This window comes from Pleurodeles waltl, chromosome 9 (genome assembly GCF_031143425.1).
Source record: "Pleurodeles waltl isolate 20211129_DDA chromosome 9, aPleWal1.hap1.20221129, whole genome shotgun sequence".
NCBI lineage: Eukaryota > Metazoa > Chordata > Amphibia > Caudata > Salamandridae > Pleurodeles > Pleurodeles waltl.
The window spans coordinates 225,378,470-225,398,928 of NC_090448.1; the positions used below are offsets into that span (position 1 = coordinate 225,378,470).

At 42.9% G+C, this 20,459-nt stretch overlaps 1 protein-coding gene across 3 annotated transcripts in view; it reads right to left on the minus strand.

The window, feature by feature from the left end:
* The window catches only part of EOGT (EGF domain specific O-linked N-acetylglucosamine transferase), a 264,417-nt gene that overhangs the window by 112,216 nt on the left and 131,742 nt on the right, over positions 1-20,459 (minus strand). For all 3 annotated transcript variants that reach the window (XM_069206579.1, XM_069206580.1, XM_069206581.1), the window contains 3 exons: positions 5,524-5,627; positions 3,999-4,091; positions 3,135-3,206 (listed from right to left, as the gene is read on the minus strand). In XM_069206579.1, the coding sequence (XP_069062680.1) occupies positions 3,135-3,206; positions 3,999-4,091; positions 5,524-5,627 (269 nt within the window). The remainder of the gene's footprint in view (positions 1-3,134; positions 3,207-3,998; positions 4,092-5,523; positions 5,628-20,459) is intronic.

Sequence of the window (20,459 nt, forward strand, 5' to 3'; positions counted from 1 at the left end):
ACCAAGGTTATCAAATAAATTCATTGATTTTGCATAGGGAGGCATGAAGAATCCACTAGTTCCCATTTACAAATAAAATTGCTGAACAAAGCGTATCCAGGAATTTATTGAATAATATTTTTTCTATCACTTTTGCTTCAATGCACCATTTCATTCATGTGTAAGCCATCACAAGAAACCAAATTAATTTTCTGTGTAATGGTAGATAGACACTCGCCTTTAAACTTTGCTAAGGATCAATAGATTGATACGGGTTGCTACTTTGCTCATGTGATCGACTGAGTGCTACAGGAAAAAGAAAAGAGGGGCACATATTTAAAGTTTAATGAGAATGCTGTTAAGGGCCACTTTGAAGAAAATTTGCTGGAGAACCGGTACCTAAGTTGGAGTTCCTTATTGAGTCTGGCCGCAGACACAATTATTTCCATCGAGAGCTCATACTACTCAGCAGTTCACTGAAGAAATACAAAGTTCTGAGAGTCTCTTGCTCAGAACGTTATACCTTGAACATCTTGGATGGAAAAAGGAAGTACATTTCAAGACCAACAAAGGATTATTAATATTAGGCCAGCATCCAAAACAATTGTGTCCATTTTAGAATCCAACTGCTAAAATCTGGAGTTTCTGGTGGGGCTATAGCAACTAATTCATTTTCATATTTGACAGAAAGAAGGTTTCCTCTATAGCTCTTCAGCTGAGAGAAGATATCAATAAGGTAAATGGCTGGAAAATGTATGTGACCTGCTGGAAATTAGTTTGGATCCCGGGACGGTCAACTATGCTTCTAATCCTCCTGATATGAGGAGTTACAAAAAATTATTGGATAAAATAAGCAATTCAACTGAACTCTTCATTCTACCTTTTTGGCCATGCCAGAAAATTATAGCTGCCTGCAGCTTAAATTTTTTATGTAATGGTAAAATGAAGCTTGAGGAACTATGCATTTGTCTGTGCTAATCCAAATCACTGGAATTGAAGGGTGTTGTTCCTCACTATTACGGTTTTAACTTTTGTCACAGTTAACACTGTCCTTTTATTTCTTAACATTTGTTTTTCAGTACGGGTGTTCTTTCTTTTTGGCACTGTCTTATACCACAGAAACAGAATACAGCATCAAAAGAGATATAGAATTGCAGTGTTGAGACAGACTACCACAGAAAGGCCACACAGTATAAGTCCATTTACTTCCACTGTAAACCAACCAGTGAAAGAAACCCTTTCTTCTGTAATGGTTCTAGGGGTTGCACTGCCTACCCACAGAACCCAATTCATCATAGTATCTGAGGTTCAAGGCACTTCACAAAATCGACAACAGCACAAAACTGCTTACAAAAAGTTACAAATAAGTCAGATGTAATTAGTTTCGTATCAGAAACCCAGTATATGTTAAAGCAATAATAATGATAAAGTATATTAAACCCATTTCACAATAAAATCATAAATGTACTGCTGCAGATCTACTCCTAAGTTGAGAGTAAAAGGGGAATTCGGATATAATTATTTACTCATAACAAGCTTAAGCAGGCAACTAAATTCAGGAGTACGCACATTCCTAAGTATGTAAATGCACAAGGTGTACATTCATGCAGATGTAATTGGCTAGAAAAAGAGCTAACGTGTTTTTTTTATTTCTCCAAATAAAAATATTTTTCCATTGGACAAGACGCCTTTCAGTACATTTACTACTAACTTTGGTGGTGTTCCTGCCCCCAAACCTTCTTCCCCACATGCTCACCCTGGAGACAGGTTTACTCCCTCCCTTGGCAGAAGTAAATCTCCAACACTAACCTGGGTGATCATGTGCCTTGCAATGGTTTGTGAATTTCCAAAAAGTTAGGTATATCCTGGTGTTCATCAACTTTCCAAGACTGATTTGCATATGGCTGTGTCCAAACTGGAAAGGCATGGCAAGCAAAAAAAAACTGATGGATTAAACACACATCTGTGACTGGGGCTGAATGTTTGATTCGCTCTGCATCTCTTCCATCATGTTTTAGGGGCAACCTCTCAAGGCATCACTATCCTGGAACCCCCACTCTTCACACCTGCAGCATATCTTTTCATATGTAGTTTTAAATTATACTGATGTAATATAGCATACAAGTAAATGACTTTACAATTATACATTCACATTTTGAAAACACACAATGCGAGTTTACAATTGTAAAAGAAGCCATTTCTGAGTCTACATTCGATGTAGGTGTTGAAGTGGCTTTGTGAACAGGTCCCATGATATTTATGTAGAAGACGTGTGTCCCCTCTGTATGTTTCCAAAGGGGGAAAACAGACAGGGTGAACACAAGTAGGCTGTTGCCCTATTATAAATTCACTTGCCTAACACACTGTCCGTCTACTCATGAGGACACTAGTCTCTGCCCATGCTGTCCTGCTCCTCGAGTCCCACACACTTCCTATCCAGCTCCATGGGGAGGAAGGTATCTAGCATCCTGGCTGGGGACCTGGAAGGATTCCATCCAGCAGAGTCTTGTGTCCTCTACAGAACAGGACACCCTTTAACTTCCTGGTTCATCAAAAAGGCACCAACAGTGCATTTTAAACAACAAATGCAGTGGCCTGTAAGAAAAATGTCGGCTGAAAATATGCAATTCCAAAACTTCAGTCTTTGTTTCTCATAACGGCAGCACTATAAAGATAATCACGTCCAACAGAGTGAAACATTAAAAACAATTTCTGTCAATGATATTCCAGTGATTTGGATTAACATAATACACCTTCTGACACTGGGCAGTAGAGTGGTCTAAAGGGGCCATCTGTAGTTGATGTCAAAATAGGTCTCAAACCACAGCTGACGTCAACAAACAAATAATATTCTAGAATGCCTATTAGTGATTGCCAGTGATGTATAACTAGGCAAAGAGAATTGTTTCCTTTTCTCTACATTGGATGGCTTCTTTTAGTACATTTGTGTAAAGTTTACTTGCACTTTTCCAACTCACGTACCCAATAGATAATGCGGTTTGAAGTCAATAAGATGATCACATGTAAGAGGACACTCGTCAGTTTAGTCGCAAAAGTCACTTCAGCGTTTTTCATGTCTAAGTCTTTACAAAATATTCATTTTGACATAGACACTTGGAACTTATTTTCCACACTAAAGGTAAAAAGATACTCACCAGTGGTGTGTTATAAAATAGGCCAAATCTCATGCGCGGAAGTAATGAAAACACAGCATCTTTAAAGCACACCTGAAAAATCAATAGAGTATTAAGATGAGAAGAAACAACTGGCCAGCTGAGTCAACATCTTTATAGGGATGAGTGACATGGTATCAGAACATTTTTGTATTAGTGATAGGTTTTAAGAATAAGCCTGTAGACCTTCTACCTCAACAAATCAGAGACTGCTCAAGAGACTACAGTTTTGGCCACTAGCCATGTCCTTTTTGACAGATAGTTTGAAAACAAGTTAGGACAATGATCTTCCAAAACAGTAATTCCATAACAGAAATCAACTCATCCACAGAAATGTCCCTTGCCTTCGGTAATTTTAAAGAAAGATAAATACCCTTGTTGCGCAGGAGAGAGATGATAATCTAAAGATATATTCTCACAAAGCTGAAGACACCCATTTCTCCTAAAGTTGGCTGGATAACTGTTCAGCTCTCCTATTCCAATATTGAGAAAAACCTTTACTAACTTCCAAGTAAACTATCACAATCTGAAGAAATTCGGGCTAAATTTGGGAACTGTGATCATTCCTACAATAATTTAATCAGGTTTGCCAACCTATCAGAAGAATTGAACTGTGCAATGTCACTGCTTTGCTGCCACATTAAATTCTTCCCTTGCCATCTTGTTTTCAGGCATTTTCTTACACATAATACTACGATTAGTGAAGTTCATAAATACTACTTTGGTTTCAGTACTTTATTTTCAGTGTGAACGGTTCATTAATTATTGTGAAAGACATAGATTAGATAGAAAAAAACAAAAGTATTTACTTTTCGTTTGATCATGCATTTCAACTTTTCTCCATACCCTTTTGTAATCATACGTTTTCAAATGTATAATCTCGTGGTCAGTGAAGGCCTTCCATGTTTCACTGAATAAATCACCATATCCATGAGAGCTCTGAAAAGGTACACAAATGAGCATATCCATATCAAAGGTGTCAGGCCCATCACATCACATCACATCACATCACAATAAATTCGCAAAGGTATGCTTGCTCTATATCTATTTGCAAATGGCCACAAACACTGAACATAATTCTATCTCCAATGTTAAAAACCCTTCAACATTTATACTCAGATTTATACTCAGGTTTGATAAGCTTTTCTTCTCTTTTACTACAAACAGGGAACATCTATGTGCAAATCCGTCTTGTCTAGACCCCAAAGAGATGGTCTAGCCTGAACTGCCAGGCCACATACCTGCTGAATGGGATCTTAAGCTACGCCAGAGGAGTTTTATCTTATTAGGCATCACCAGTAAGATGCAGCTGGAGTCCCACAGAACAGTGAACTCTGGACCCATGTTTGCCTATACCTCTCCCACTGAGAAGACTCTCTGTGGATGGGGTATACTGTCTAAGAAGTTCAAAGGCATCATGATTTTAAAACACCAGCCAGACCTTAAGAAGAGTGGATGAACTTATGGATAAAGGGATTGCTTGGTTTCAGGTCACTGTCAGGTGATAGGCTTCTGAAACGGATCCCCACCTACATATTCATTTTGGTGAATGGTTGACCCTGAGTTCTCAAAATTTAATCAAATGAATTATTTCCCTAGGTTAGAGGCCTCCAACCTTTTCTGTTATAAGAGCTACTTATGTTTAACGAAAATCACCCCGAGCTACTAATACTGGTTTTGTAATAGTGAACACCTCATCCAAGATTGTCAGCAGTAATCACATCAGTGCATCCAGCATGGCTATCAGAAGTAAAGTAAATAAAGAATTATCAATTTGAAATGCCTCAACATGAGTAATAAATAACAGCCATAGCTGTAATCCGAGTAGCTCCCCAAAGTAATAATATGAGTAATATGTCTTTCCAACACCACATGATTTATTACTGAATATCTTTAAATACATTTTGGACATTTGTCCATTTTTCTCCAAACATCAGCTTATGGGTTCTGAAAAACACACGTTTCTGTCTCAAATGTTTGCTTTTTAACATGCTATACATATATTAATTCAACCTAGCAAATGCTTCTGTATTAGTAGGCAGGGCTGACCACAGGAGCACTACTTACAGATAGCTGGGAAGCTACTGGTAGCTCAGAAGCTACACGGAGACACCTGCCGTAGGCATTGTATACATATATTGCCTGGTTTTCTGTGGGTTTTTGAAACAGGTGAATGTATGTCATTGAACTAATGGTGTAGATGTTAGGTTCAACAAGAGCAAAGGAAGGATGGGCACACGACTCAAAACATTAGGAGCCCTAAAGGTTACAAATAAGCAGTGTGTTACATTGGACAAACATCTATAGTTTAAAAAAATATATGCACTGCACAAATCACCATATTAAGTACACTCAACTGGTTATTACTTACAGTGTCCCACATGACAATGTTGATGTCGGTACTAAATGAATTGTTAACATGTTGCGTAATGTAAAGATTGACAAAATCACAGAAATGATGGTACATATTGACGCCTAGTGGGAGAGAAAAAATAACTGGTTAATGAAAATGTATAATAATAAAACACAAGAGAAATGCAACTATAGAACTTGTTAGATATATTGAGAAATGTCCACAAATTATAAAGCCACTGAAAGCTTCTAAAGATTGAACAGGTTCAAATGTGCGATTTGCAAATTCAGCATGAAATATAGAATGCTACAAGTGCACATGTGAATCTTGGACTTTATTGCCTTGCGAGGTGCTCATATGCGAACCTAATCATCAAGCTCAAACACGGTTACTGTTGTGCCCTAAGTGCCTCAAAGACCTAGGACTTGGACCAATATTTCCTCTCTGAGGAAATACTCAATCCATATCGATAGGCATTTTTAGATGTGCAGAACGGTATTCCTGTAGTCTGTCTGCATGAGGTTTTAGGACGTTTGTTCCTTTTTTGAAAAATAAAAATTTATTTTTACACCAAAGGTGTGAATGAAACAGGTTTCTAGTACACAAATGGATACCCGCACCTACCAATGTGAAGAGATGCTAGTCATACTGCTATTTAATTTTTTATAAAAATTATAAAAACAACTTTGGGTCTAAAATCGTCTTTAATATAGCAGGGATGAACCAATGTCCCCTCGGTAGAATTAATTCACACTGTATTAGGAAAACAACTACTGTTGATTTTCTGTGGATGACTTCAAGTAAATGACTAGGCGGACTAGAGAAGAGGAAACACTTCCAATTCCACCATCTCAGCTACTCAGAAATATTCTGAAATGTTTCTGCCAAATATAATGCGTTATCACCCTCAAATGTAGGTGTATTGCTAGTATCCATACAGTTTGTTCCTTTCATGACCGGTCTCATAGGTCTACCTAGCTCACAACACTGTGACTTGCTTTGATCAGACGCAGATCTAAAACAGACGCAAGACTCATGCATTTGCTGAGAATCCTTCAAACATGGGTTCGATAAATTCCTCAGGTTCTAATAACTGCTCTTTAGAAAAAATACTCTCCTACAAACACAGTTCTAAGACCTGGGGGAAAATATGCCCTAATTCAATTAATACTATACTGTTAAAACGGTAAAGAACAGTAATATACAAATTAAGTGACAGCAGCATTTTTTTTTTTTGCAATAACTAATATTTCAATGATATATTTCAACTGAATGGCAACCAATTAATGTAAAACAAATAAAACACATATTGTTGGGAACCAGACTGCTATCTATCACATTGCGTTTGAAAACGGATTGGGACATTTTGATTTAAGATGACGCCGGGAACTGTCAGCTGTGGAGCAGAACAAGGGATGTATGCTGCATGTACTGGCAATCTGGGAGGTAATACCCCACCCTGTATATAATGATACCGCCAGGAGAAGTATTTAACAGAGGAGTTCTTACATCCCTATTCCGAAATCTGCACCTCAGAATGAGATATGTACTGACACAATGCAATTATATTTTCCCTGTTCTAAGATGCAAAACTGCTCAACTGCATATTTCTCCAAATACATCCAGATTCTGCCTGGCAAATGTGTGCAGGAGTATTACCAAGACAACTGTAATCCCAGTTCTCTTAATTGAGATTACCAGCCCTCTCAGAATGAAAGGGCTGGTTATCTGTCGAATAATATCATATGGGCACCAAAGAGGTGGCATAGTACAGCTGAATGTAAAGATTTTAAGTGAAAAGGCAACTTTTCACATCGCAAGAGATGAGACGAAATGCTCCTTAATGTTAACGCAATTACCAAAACGCTGTTGGTCAGGAGATGCTGTATTAAGAAAGCCAATTCGCAATCAGTGCCTCGGCAGTGCAAAGCCTTGAGAGAAACATTTAGGCTATTTGTGATCATGTTTTCCCCCTTTGAGACAGCAGCTAAAGAAATTAGAGTGTTGCTCATACTCTATCAAAGCTACATTAGAACCTTTCTACTCTACATATGCCATGTAAGTCAGACATAAAAGAAGCAGTGAGATGGGTGGGTCATTGGAAAGAAAAACAAACACAGAAAGCCAAGAACAAGGAGGGAAAAAACTCGGAGGAGTAAAGACTACAGGGCTTGACTTTCTCAGGACAGGATAAAGCAAAAACTGCTGAACAGAATTACACCAAATGTGTCAGAAAGTTAGATCTTGGGTCCAGAAAGCATGTTTTTTGTGATATGATGTAAATCCTTTCAGAAGTTTTAGAGAAAATAATGTCTAAAATGTATGTATATAGCACGCCACTAAAGATTTGTGGAGCCAACAGACCTAGAGGTAAGATCTGATTGGCTGCCACCACACCAACAAAGTTGTGGTGGAAGCCACTTTAGGACTTGGGGCCTCAGTCCCCTACCATAAAAATACATTAAAAAAATATACAGGGGGGAAGACACCACACACATATATATATCCATGCCTGTTTCAGGAAGTTGGATCGTATACCGATATATAATGCATCCCTGTCGTACTTATTTTCCAGCCCTAATGCTTTCCAAATAAAGAACATCCCTACCAAGCTATATCCTACACATGCATTAGCATGGAGGCATTTGATTAGTATCAAGAAGCTATTTTCAATAACCAACTGGAACAATTTTGAAACTAACATGCCCTAGTCAACCTTATTCAAAACCGAAGACAATACAACATAAAAAGGCATATGTCTTTCTTCACAAGTGCTTTCGTTGTCAGCTGTATCAAAAAGACAAATTGTCATTGGTGAGGCAAGACATTTTTGGAGGTCATATAATACCAAGACTCCAGATACGATTATTTGTATGAGTAGAATTAAATAGAAGGGGCTACAATTTCACTTATAATCTTGGAGAAGTTTTCAGAACTACTGATGGTAAACCATTAGTCCCAGGGATCTAAATACATTTAGGCTATTTAATACTAATATAATTTGTTCTACAGTGAAACACAGATCATAAGACTTCAGAGGATAATTACAATCATGTTTATGGGAAGTGTTAAACATGGGGTCTGTAGTTGGCAGTGGTTTGCACCCTGACCAAGTAGGGACCCTCACTCTAGTCATGTTAAGGGAGTCACAGCTGACATAATCCCTGCTCACCTCCTTGGTAGCTTGGCTCAAGAAGTTAGTCTTATCTCAGATGCAATGTGTAAAGTATTTGTGTGTGTGTGTGTGTGTGTGTGTGTGTAAACACACACACACACACTACTCCACACCAGTTTAGAAAAACAGCCAATATTTATCTGAGTAAAACAAGACCAAAACGACAAAAATCCAACATACACAAGTAAAGATACACATTTTCAAAGACTAAATGTAATATAGCACTGGAGCTATCAAAACAGCTTGACGGAGTAGCTTCCAACAGTCTTGTGCCATCCGCAAGGGAAAGTGGCTGGCCACGGAGTCATGTAGATCCCAGTTACAGCACCTTGGGAAACGATGAGGAAACAAAGATGTTGCGCAGTGTTGGGGAGGTGAGGCGGCACTGGTTCTTTACTGCTAGGCAGGGGAGGTGAGGCGTCAGTTACTTATGGTTGCAGAGTAGGTGATGCAGCATTGGTGGCGAGGCAGCAGTTTCTTATGACAAGGTGGGGTCAATGAATCCATGCCATGGACACCGGTGACACAGCACTCTGGACTCACGCTGTGGCAGGACTTCGGAGAAGTTGCGCAGGCATCGGATTTGCTTTGTAGATCTCGGTTGTTGCACTCAGCGGGATCGCTGCTCCAGTGCAGGCAGCGGTGTGGGTTCAGAAAGTGGCACCGGTTCTGAAATCGTCCTAAAAGTTGATGCACTAGTTTCTTCCTTGCTGCATCAGAACTCACCCCCAAAGGGCCAAGGAACTGGATTTGACACCACCTGGCAAGTTAGGACTCTCCACAAGAGAGCCCAGGTGCAGCAGGTGAAGTCCTTGATGTTCCTGAGACTTCTTAACAAGAAGCAAGCTCAGCCCAAGCCCTTGAAGAACTGTTGGAAGCAGGATGTAGAAAGCCAAGTCCAGTTCTATCACTCCCAGGGCAGAATCAGCAGGCCAGCACAACAAAGAAAGAGGCAGAGTGGCAGTCCCTCCTACAACATCCAGTTGTTGTTTCTGGCAGAATTTCCTCAGTACAGAAGTATTCTAACCATGTGATGTCAGAGGCCAAGTACTTATACCCATTTCTGCCTTTGAAGCAGACAAACTTCAAAGAGAAGTCTTTGAAGTGCACAAGACCATGCCTTGGCCCCAGACACACTCCAGGGGTTGGAGACTTCTTTGTTTGAGGACAGGCACAGCCCTACTCAGGTGCAAGTGTCCGCTACTCCCACCGCTCTAGATCAGCCTGGTGATGGGCCATCAAGATATGCAGGGCACACCTCAGCGCCCTCTGTGAGACTGTCTAGAGTGAATGCACAAACAGCTCAACTGTCATCTTGACCAAGAAGTGTATTCAGCAACAGGTAGAGGTACAGAATGGTTAAGCAAGAAAATGCCCATTTTCTAAAAGTGGCGTTTTCAAACTTACAATTTAAAAACAAACTTCACCAAAAGATATATTTTTAAACTGAGTTCAGACCCCAAACTCCAAACCTCTATCTGCTCCAATGGGAAATTACATTTAAAAGATATTTCAGGGCAATCCCCATGCTATCCTTTGGGAGGGATTGGTCTTGCAATAGTGAACAAAGAAATTAGTAGTATTTCACTAGCGGCACATGTAAAACACACCATTGCACGCTCTACCTTTTAAATGCTCTGTACCCTGCCCATGGGGCTAACTTGGGCCTAACTTAGGGGGTAACTTTCAGGTAATCAGCTCCCAAGCCCTCGCCTCAACAGACTACATCCTCCTTGGTGACCTAAACTTCCACCTAGAAAATAACAACGATATCAACACCACCAACCTAATCGAAAACCTTGCCAACTTCGGCCTCAAGCAACTCGTCACTACACCCACCCACTCCGCAGGCCACACACTCGACCCCATCTTCTCAGCCAGCAACCACGTCTCTTTCAGCCAGACCACTGAACTCAGTTGGACAGACCACCGCTCCATCCACTTCTCCTACCAAAAACCAGTCACTCACCACCACCGCACACAACCCCCCCGACGCAACTGGAGCAAAATATCAACGGATCAACTGATCTCCACTCTCGCCCGGGCCCCACCCCCTGGGACCCCAGACCCCAACTTAGCCACCACCAACCTGCATCGCTGGATAGAAGATTGCTCCAACACCCTTGCACCGCTCAAAAAACAAACAAACACCTCCCACAGAATCAAGGCCAGCTGGTTCACCCCAGAACTACAGGAATCCAAACGGCTATGTCGCAGAATGGAAAAAACCTGCCACCTTGACTCTACCAACTCCAACCACATTGCTTTCAAGGATGCCCTACGCAAACATCACCAACTGATCGGCACCACCAAAAGGACCCACTTAAAAAACCGCATCAACTCCAACGCTCACAACAGTAAAGAGCTCTTCGGCATCGTCAATGAGCTCTCCACCCCCAGGACCAGCTCCAACGAACCCCTGCCATCATATGAGTTCTGCAACTCACTGGCAACCCACTTCCGTCGAAAGATAGAAGAAATCCACAATAGCTTCAAACCACAGACCCACTAACTGACTACAAACACCAAAGAACCCAACGCTCCAAGCAACACCCACCTCAACCACACCTGGACCCCCGTCAACATAGAGGACACCGCCACCACCATGGCCTCCATCCACTCCGGATCACCATCGGACCCCTGCCCACACCATATCTTCAATAAGGCAAACATCATCATCGCCCCCCGCCTCTGCAAAACCATCAACAGCTCCTTCGAGTCAGCCACCTTCCCAGAAAGATGGAAGCACGCAGAAATCAACGCCCTGCTAAAGAAACCAAAGGCAGACCCAGACGACCCCAAGAACTACCGGCCGATCGCCCTCCTCCCCTTCCCAGCCAAGGTCATCGAAAAAATTGTAAACAGCCAACTATCCCAGTTCCTGGAAGACAGCAAGGTACTCGACACCTCCCAATCAGGATTCCGCAGAAACCACAGCACTGAGACTGCACTCATTGCTGCCACAGACATTAGGACCATGCTCGACGAAGGAGAAACAGCAGCACTCATCCTCCTGGACCTCCCCGCAGCTTTCGACACGGTATGTCATCACACTCTCCGCACACGCCTACACAACGCTGGAATCCGTGACAAGGCACTCGACTGGATCTCGTCATTTCTCTGAGGCAGAACCCAGAGAGTCCGCCTCCCACCGTTCCTGTCAGAAGCTTCCAGAATCATCTGTGGCGTTCCCCAAGGATCTTCGCTCAGCCCCACGCTCTTCAACGTTTACATGGCCCCCCTAGCCAACATCGCACGAACCCACCACAACCACATAGTTTCCTACGCAGACGACACTCAGCTCATTCTCTCCCTCACGAAAGACCCTACAACTGCAAAGAACAATCTCCACAACGGACTTCATGCCATTCCCTGCTGGATGGAATCAAGCCACCTCAAGTTAAACACAGACAAGACAGAAATGATCATCTTTGGCACCTACCCCTGAGCTTGGAATGACTCCTGGTGGCCAACCTCCCTAGGAACCGCGCCCTCACCCACGCACGCAACCTAGGCTTCATTTTGGACTCCACACTCAGCATGACTCAGCAGGTCAATGCCATCTCCTCTTCCTGCTACAACACTCTCCGCATGGTCCGCAAAATCTTCAAGTGGATTCCCGTCGAAACCAGGAAAACTGTCACCCACGCCCTGGTCAGCAGTCGATTGGACTACGGAAACGCCCTATATGCAGGAATAACAACCAAACTCCTAACAAAACTGCAAAGAATCCAGAACGCATCCGCCCGCCTCATTCTGGACATCCCACGCCGTGACCACATTTCCCCCCACCTCAGAGACCTTCACTGGCTACCAGTGTCAAAGAGGATCACCTTCAAACTCCTTATCCACGCACACCAGGCCCTCCACGACACAGGCCCAGCCTACCTCAATGACAGACTCACCTTCCACACCCCCACCCGCAATCTTCGCTCCGCCAGCCTCGCCCTCGGCTCCATCCCCCGCATCCGCCACACCACAGCCGGAGGAAGATCCTTCTCTCACCTAGCCGCCAAGACCTGGAACTCCCTACCGCTCCACCTTCGCCAGACGCAAGACCTCTTGACATTCAGGAAACGCCTCAAGACATGGCTCTACGACCAGTAGCTCTCCCCCAGCGCCTTGAGACCCTAACGGGTGATTAGTGCGCTCTATAATTCCTTGATTGATTGATTGATTGATTAATGAAAGGTAAGGTTTGAGCCTGGCAAGTGGATGCACTCTGCCAGGGTGAAATCGTAGTTTAAAACTGCATTCACAGACACTGCAATGGCAGGCATGAGATATGTTTGTAGGGCCACTCATGTGGGTGGCACAATAAGTGCTGCAGGCTCACTAGTAGCATTTTATTTACAGGCCCTGAGCACACCGGGTGCACTATACTAGGGACTTAATAGTAAATCAAATGTGCTAATCATGGATAAAACAATCACCAATACAATTTAGACAGGGAGCATTTGCTCTTTAGCACTGGTTAGTAGTGGTAAAGTGCCTAGAGTCCTAAAGCCAGCAAAACAGGCCACACAAATAGGAGGAAGAAGGCAAAAGGTTTGGGGATATACCAACAAAAAGGGCCAGGTCCTACAGGAAGTAACTGTTACAGACAATCAGGACCATAAAGATCCCCAAAATATGTTTAGTCATTCATTCCCAACCGGAAACTTTGTACTTGAAATTGCATTTATCATGTAATCTCCTAGGAAAGGGAACTCATGGATCCTCTCTTCTGCCTACACAGGTGGCTTGTACATATAAAAAAGTGGCTATATGAGTTGGGCTTGGAATGTTTTTGTTTGCAGCGTTCTGTCATTTCTCAATGGGCCCAGGATAAGGTAAAAACATCATACTGGGACATTGCTCTTGGAGCTAAATTTTCTACAGCATCCCCAGTTAGCCTGAAAGGGTTGTTTGTAATTGTGAAGTGTGTATTTGAGTACGAGCCCTAGTTAAATTGGGTCACTAGTCCTGCTGCATGTGCACTTTATGTAAAATTTAGGCTAGCCATTTTACTCCTGGCCACATGTACTTGCTCTTCGGCGAAGAAGGGAGCTACGTCTGCTATGTGTAAGATGGGATGTTTGGTAGCCGAGAATACTGAATATGTGTTATTCTTCTGCAAGTCTTATGCCACACAAAGATCACATTGGATTATTCCTATTTTCAAATTTGTAGGCTTTAGGGACTATCACACAGCTCTTAGGGTATGCAGAACTAATATCAAAGACTGTGTTGTGTTTGGAATTGAGAGTTATCTATCAGCAATATGGCATACCAGGGCAAAAGTGCTTCCAAAGTGGTGATGTATTTTACCAACGTTAGTTCTTGCTCTTGAAGATTTTTATGTTGACTCCTTGTAAGTCTTACACTCAGAGGATGTTATTTTTAAGACTTTTTAGTATAGCTCATCGATTGGAAAATGTTATGAGTTTTAGAAGATCATTATAATTTTATACGACTGACTCCATCGTCATGCTGTGCTGCTTTAAGTGGAAATGGTCACCAGGCACCACCATGTCATTGTCTCAGCAGAGTCCTCATACCCTAAACAGCACATATCTTGCCAAGTGGTTGATGCCAAAGATAACAGGATTCATCAACATATTCCTACAGTAAATATAATGTTCTTAACAATGAAAAATCAGCCTAAGATAAGGGTAACTACCTGTGTGAATATCCGATTACTACCAATTCCATCGAAAAGTCACAACTTTCATAACTCATATATATCCCCAGTAAGGAATAGGTTACTTACCCAGAAAGCATCTATTTGTAGCGTGTAGTGACATAGATTTATATGCTTAGCATACTCCTGCCATCTAGTGTTGGGCTCAGATGCTTGTGACCTGTTTCTTTCTTTGAAGAAGTAGTTCACATGTTATGTGACTTCTCCTATAGTCTGTATTACACATGATCATCGGCTCCAGAGTGTTTATGGCTCATCAGATGAGCTTGGTATAGGAGGAGTAGAAAGACAGTAAATATGAACATGCAAGGATAGTTTCATAAGGATGAGTGTTTTAGGTTGAATAGTATGTACATCAACCATTAGCTTCTGGGGAGGAGGCTGGGTGCATATGAATGTACAGCAATACACGCTACGAATAAATGCTTCCAGGGTAACATATTCCATTCATAGCATGTGTTGGATGTAGATACATATGCTTAGCATAGAGAGTAAAGCAGTGCTCCCCAAAAGTGGTGGTTAGCCAATGGTTGATGTAGATGCTTGAAAGAGTGTACGTAATACAGCTTGACCCACTTTTGCTTGTTAGTTAGCTATGAAATCAGCACAATAGTGTTTTGTTAATGTATGTGGTTTATTCCATGAAGTTTCCTTATACATATCCACTAGTAGAATGTTTCCTAAGAAAGCCATAGAGGCTCCTTTTTCACGTGTAGAGAGAGTTCTTGGAGCTGCCACTAGTGACTGCTTAGTTTTGCAGTAGCAAGTTTGAATGCACTTTACTATCCACCTTGTGATTCCAACTTTATATACGGGTGAGCCTTTTGTGTGGGTTTGAGAAAGCTACAAAAATGTGTTAAGTTTGTCTAAAGATTTTGTCCTCTTGGTGTAATACATTACATTTAGAGGGTGTAGCTCTCTTTCAGCCACTGAGTTTAGCATGGAAAAGAATACTGAAAGTTCAATGATTTGGTTTACATGAAAAGAGGAGACTACTTAAAATAGAAATTTGGGATTTGTTCTCAGTACTAATTTATCTGGACGGACTTGGAAAAAGGTTCTTAAAGGGTGAGAGCTTGAAGTTCACTTGTTTGTCTGAGAGATGTTATAGCCATTCAAAAAGTTACTTTGCAGGAGAGGAACTGTAGATCACACGAATGTAGTGGTTGAAAAGAAGGACCCATAAGTCTTATAAGAACAGTATTAAGATTTCAGGTGGCTGCTGGTCAGTGGCATAATGATAGTTGAGGGGCCCCCATGCAAACCCATGCAAAGTACCTTGATGGGGGACCACTCCCCCTGGACCCAGTCAGGGGTCTGCTGCACGTGCACAGTGTGCTGTGCTAGGAGGCCCCCTGGAGCTCGGACGCTGCAGGGGCCTTTGTTACACCTCTGATAGAATGGAGGGAGGGATTACTCTTTAGTCCCTCCATAAATGCTTCAATAACTGGAATTTTTAATAAAGAAATGTTTTGTCTGTTTTGCAAGTAAGCAGCAAGTGCTGCTCGTTGCAACCTAATAGAGGTGTATGCAAGTCCTGCCTGTTGTAAATGGAGCAGGTAGCAAATAAAGATCTTGAACCATAGGAGAAAGTGGCTGGATTTGTTTTCACCAAACAACAATACAGCAACTTTGTCCACTTTGCTGCGTAACAAGCTTGTGTGGTTCGTTTGCGAGCTTGTCTTAGAATGTTCATACATTCTTGTAGGAAATTCTAGAACTTCAGGAGCCCAATAGCTAGATTTAACTGTTTCGGGTTGGGGTTTGTCACCCTTCCCTGCTCCTGAATTAGAAGACATGGCCAGATAAGCAGTTTCCCATGTGGTACAACCAACAGTTGTAGTAGGGTTGTGAACCATGCTTGTCAAGCCCATTTTGGGGCAATAAGAATTAGTGTGAGGGATGTTTGTGTGAGCTTCTGTACCACGTAAGGAATGGGTGGGAGAGGCGGAAAAGCTTAGGGAAACATCCCGCACCAATTGATCCATAGGGCACTGTCTTTGGAGCGTGGGTGAGGAAACCTGGAGGGGAAGATATGGCATTTTGTGTTCTGGTTTGTGGCAAAGAGACCTATTTCCATTCCTTCCCACCACTGGAAATATGAGTGAAGCAGTGTTGAATTGATCTCTCATTCGTGTATTTGTTGGTGCATTCTGCTGAGCATATCTGCAAAGCCATTGTCCAACCCTTGTAGGTATTCTGCTAGGAGGTTATGTATGGTCCAGTACCACATGCGCTCTGCAATGTGGGAGAGCTGTGTGGAATGCATGCCTCCCTGTTTTTTAATATAATACATGGTGGCCATGTTGTCAAGATTAGCTAGAACTGCTATATAGTGAAGATGTTGTTGAAAAGCATTGCGAGATAACTGAATTGCTAGAAGCTCTAGGTGTATGATATGTAGATATTTCAGCAGTGGAGACCACAGACCGTTTACTGCGAGATCTTGATTATGTGCCCACCATCCATCTAAGGATGTGTCTGTTTTAATGGTGACTTGTGGGATAGGGGCTTTGAAGTGCAGACCCGGCAACAGATTGTTGCTGTTCCACCACTGTAGAGACAGATGGGTTGCTGGCCCTATAAACACTAGATCCTGCATATCTCCTTCCACTTGGGGCTATTGCGACTGGAGGTATTGCTGTTGTCCGCACATGTGCAGATCTGCGTGTGGTACTACGGAGATGCATGAGGCCATCATGCCTAGAAGGCTCATCACGGTCATGCCAGTTATGTGATGATGTGGTTGAAAAAGAGGAAAAAGAAGCTGGAACTTCTGTACACTTGCCAAACTAGGATATGCTTTTGCTTGGATAGAGTCTTGGGCTGCTCCTGGAAATGGCTGTAGTCTTGAGGTTTCTAGGTGGAATTTTGTAGCATTGAACGTGAAGCCCAGCTTGTTTAAAAGGTTGATAACTTTTTGAGTGTCTTGCAGATGTTGTTTGCTTGCACTCTTGATTCGCCAATTGTCTAGATATGGGAACGAGTGCATGCCCACCTATTAGACCCAACTTTTTGCCTGCCTACCTCCATTTTTCTGACCAAGTTGTTACTGGTTTTAGGACTCTGCGCACTTTACCACTGCTGACCAGTGCAAAAGCACATATGCTCTCTCCCCTAAACATGGTACCATTGGTTCCTACCCAATTGGCATATTTAATTTGCCTGTGAGTCCCTAGTAAAGTGCACTACATGTGCCCAGGGCCTAAATTAAATGCTACTAGTGGGCCTGCAGTACTGATTGTGCCACCCAGATAAGTAGCCCCTTACCATGTCTCAGGCCTGCCATTGCTAGGTCTGTGTGATTGCAGTTCGCCGCCACTTTGACTTGGCATTTAAAACTACTTGCCAAGCCTTAAACTCTGCTTTCTCCATAAATAAGTCACCCCTAAGGTAGGGCTTAGGTAACCCACAGGGCAGGTTGCTATGTAGGTAAAAGGTAAGACATGAATTTATGTGTTTTACATGCCCTGGTAGTTAAAAACTCACTAGTTCGTTATCCACTATTGTGAAGCCTGCTCCTCTCATAGACTAGATTTAGAACTGCCCTCATAATTCTGAGTGGTAGATTCTGAACTGTAAGGAGTGGCCTGGTCATGTTGAGTATGGACAGAATGACAATAGAAAATCATGCTTTCTGGTGAAGATGGATTTAATATTACTATTTTAGAAATGCCACTTTTAGAAAGTGTGTATTTCTCTGCACTTACTGCCATTTGTGCCTCAGAGCCTGTCTCCAATCCACATGTGGTCTGTGCTGGTTGACAGCTCCCCTTGTGCATTGCACCCAGACAGCCATAAATACAGGACACTCAGTCACATCTGCATTCATCTGCATACTGAATGGGTCTCCCTGGGCAGGAAGGATGGAAGGGGTCTCTTACATTTCTAAGGCCAGTGGCCTGCCCTCACACAAAGAACTGATAACCCCCAACAGGGATCCTGGCAGACAGGACTGGGATGAAAGTGGAACTTGTGCACAAGTTTCCCCCACTTCAAAGGCAGATTTGGGTACATAAACGGGGCCTCTGACCCCACCAAATCAGACACCTCTGGATCTAAACCTGCACTCTGTCAGAGGAACTGTCTGGCTGCTCAAAGGGCTCATCTGGATTGCTTTGCCGAGAAGGACTGCGGCCCTGCTTATTGCCCTGCTGGCCTCTGACTTTGCTGGTAGGACTCAGCACTCAGCTGAGAGTGTAGCGACATGCAGGCCTGCATGAACCTGTACCGCTGCAGTGACCCTGAATGCCAGAAGGGGCCACCGGTAAAGTTATCACTGCTGACTCTCTGGGACCCGTGACCATCTCTGCATCAGCGTTTGCACCAAGGAAGTTGGCGCCTGTGTTTTCAAAGTATGGCAGCAACACCACATGCCAAGGAGGGCTGCTGATACCAACATTCTAAATGATTCAAATTGTTCCCCAAAAGTGCTCTCCAAGAGCTTGGATTGAGCTTGGCTCCTGTCCTGAAGTCTCAGGGCTAACAAAGACTTCACATACTAGCTCCTACCTAGTTTTCCAACTTCAGCGACACGTCGCCACACAGCTGCCTGTTCCAGCTCCGTGGTCCTCCCTGCACGCAACTACAGCGGCCTGCAACGCAAGTCTGATGTTGCTGCAATGCCGCGGACGTCTCACAGTGTGATCGCAACATTGCGAAGTAGACTCATCACTTCTTGACCCACTGGATCCATCTACCCCACTGGGTCACAAGGAACAGACGCCTCGCCACTGACACCACACCAGTTCTCCCTGCAACCTGATGGAATCAATGTCTCGCCTCCCCTGCCTCACAGGACGGAACCAACAACTCACTTCACCAGACGCCGTAAGGGACTGACGTCACACCGGCTCCAGTAACGCATTGTCTACATGACTCCAAGCAACGTCTTTGTTTCTTCATTTTCTAAGATACTGTGCCTGTGTGTCCATGCGACTCCATAAACGGCACCTGTGGCGTCAGACTATTTGGGAATTACTCCATTAATGAAACCGTGATAGCCTTAGTTGGAGCTATTGAGTTTCTAAATGCTTTAGTAGGATTTAATCGTTAAAAATTCATAACTTTGCTGGTCTACATTGGCTTTTCCTTGTTTTACCTTATTTTATTCAGATAAATATTATCTTTTTTCTAAACCTGTGTGGTGTATTTTTGTGGTGTTTTCACCGTGCTACTGTATGAGTTATTACACAAATACTTTACACATTGCCTTCTAAGCTAAGCCTGACTGCTCTGTGCTAAGCTGCCAGAGGGTGAGCACAGGGTAATTTGGGTTGTGCTGTGACTTACCCTGTCTAGGATTGTGGTCCCTACTTGGACAAGGGTGTATACCTCTGCCAACTAGAGACCCAATTTCTAACACCACACTTCTGATATGAGCTGCTACTACTGCTACTACTGAGAGGCACTCTGTGAATACTCTTGGTGCAGTAGTTACTCTGAATGGCAACACTTTGAACTGATAATGTTGGCCACCTATTTGAAAACAAAGGTAGTGCCGATGGGCCGGATATATTGATATGTGAAAATGGGCATCTTTGAGATCTATGGATGTCATGAAGTCTCCTTGCTGTTATAATGGTATGACATCATGGAGTGTTACCATGTGGAAGTGCTCCAACAGGATGTATTTGATCAGAAGCCTGAGGTCTACCATCGGCAGTAGAGTCCCACTTTACTTTGGAGTAAGGTATTATAGTGAGAACACGCCATGCCCTGGTGCTTGATAGGACCGAGCTCTAAAGCTCCCTTTTGAAGCAGAGCTTGAACCTAGGGTTGTAAAAGTGAGAGGTGTTCTGTTGACATAGTTTGTGCTCAAGGCGGGATATTGGGAGGATGAGATTTAAGTTCGATACCATCTCCGCCTTCTACTGAAAAGACCCCCTGATCTGATATATTATGTTCCCCTTGTGAAGGTTAGTCATGCAGACCCCCCCCCCAACATTGGTGTTAAGTGGGGAGAGATGAGGCGAAAAGATCCACTGCTTGTTGGAAGTGGTCCCCTTGGAATTGGATCCACAATTTTAGCTTTTGTTACCCTTGTAGTTTGATCTATAGTAAGACCCTTTTGTCTTTGTGTTTTTTAGGTGGTAG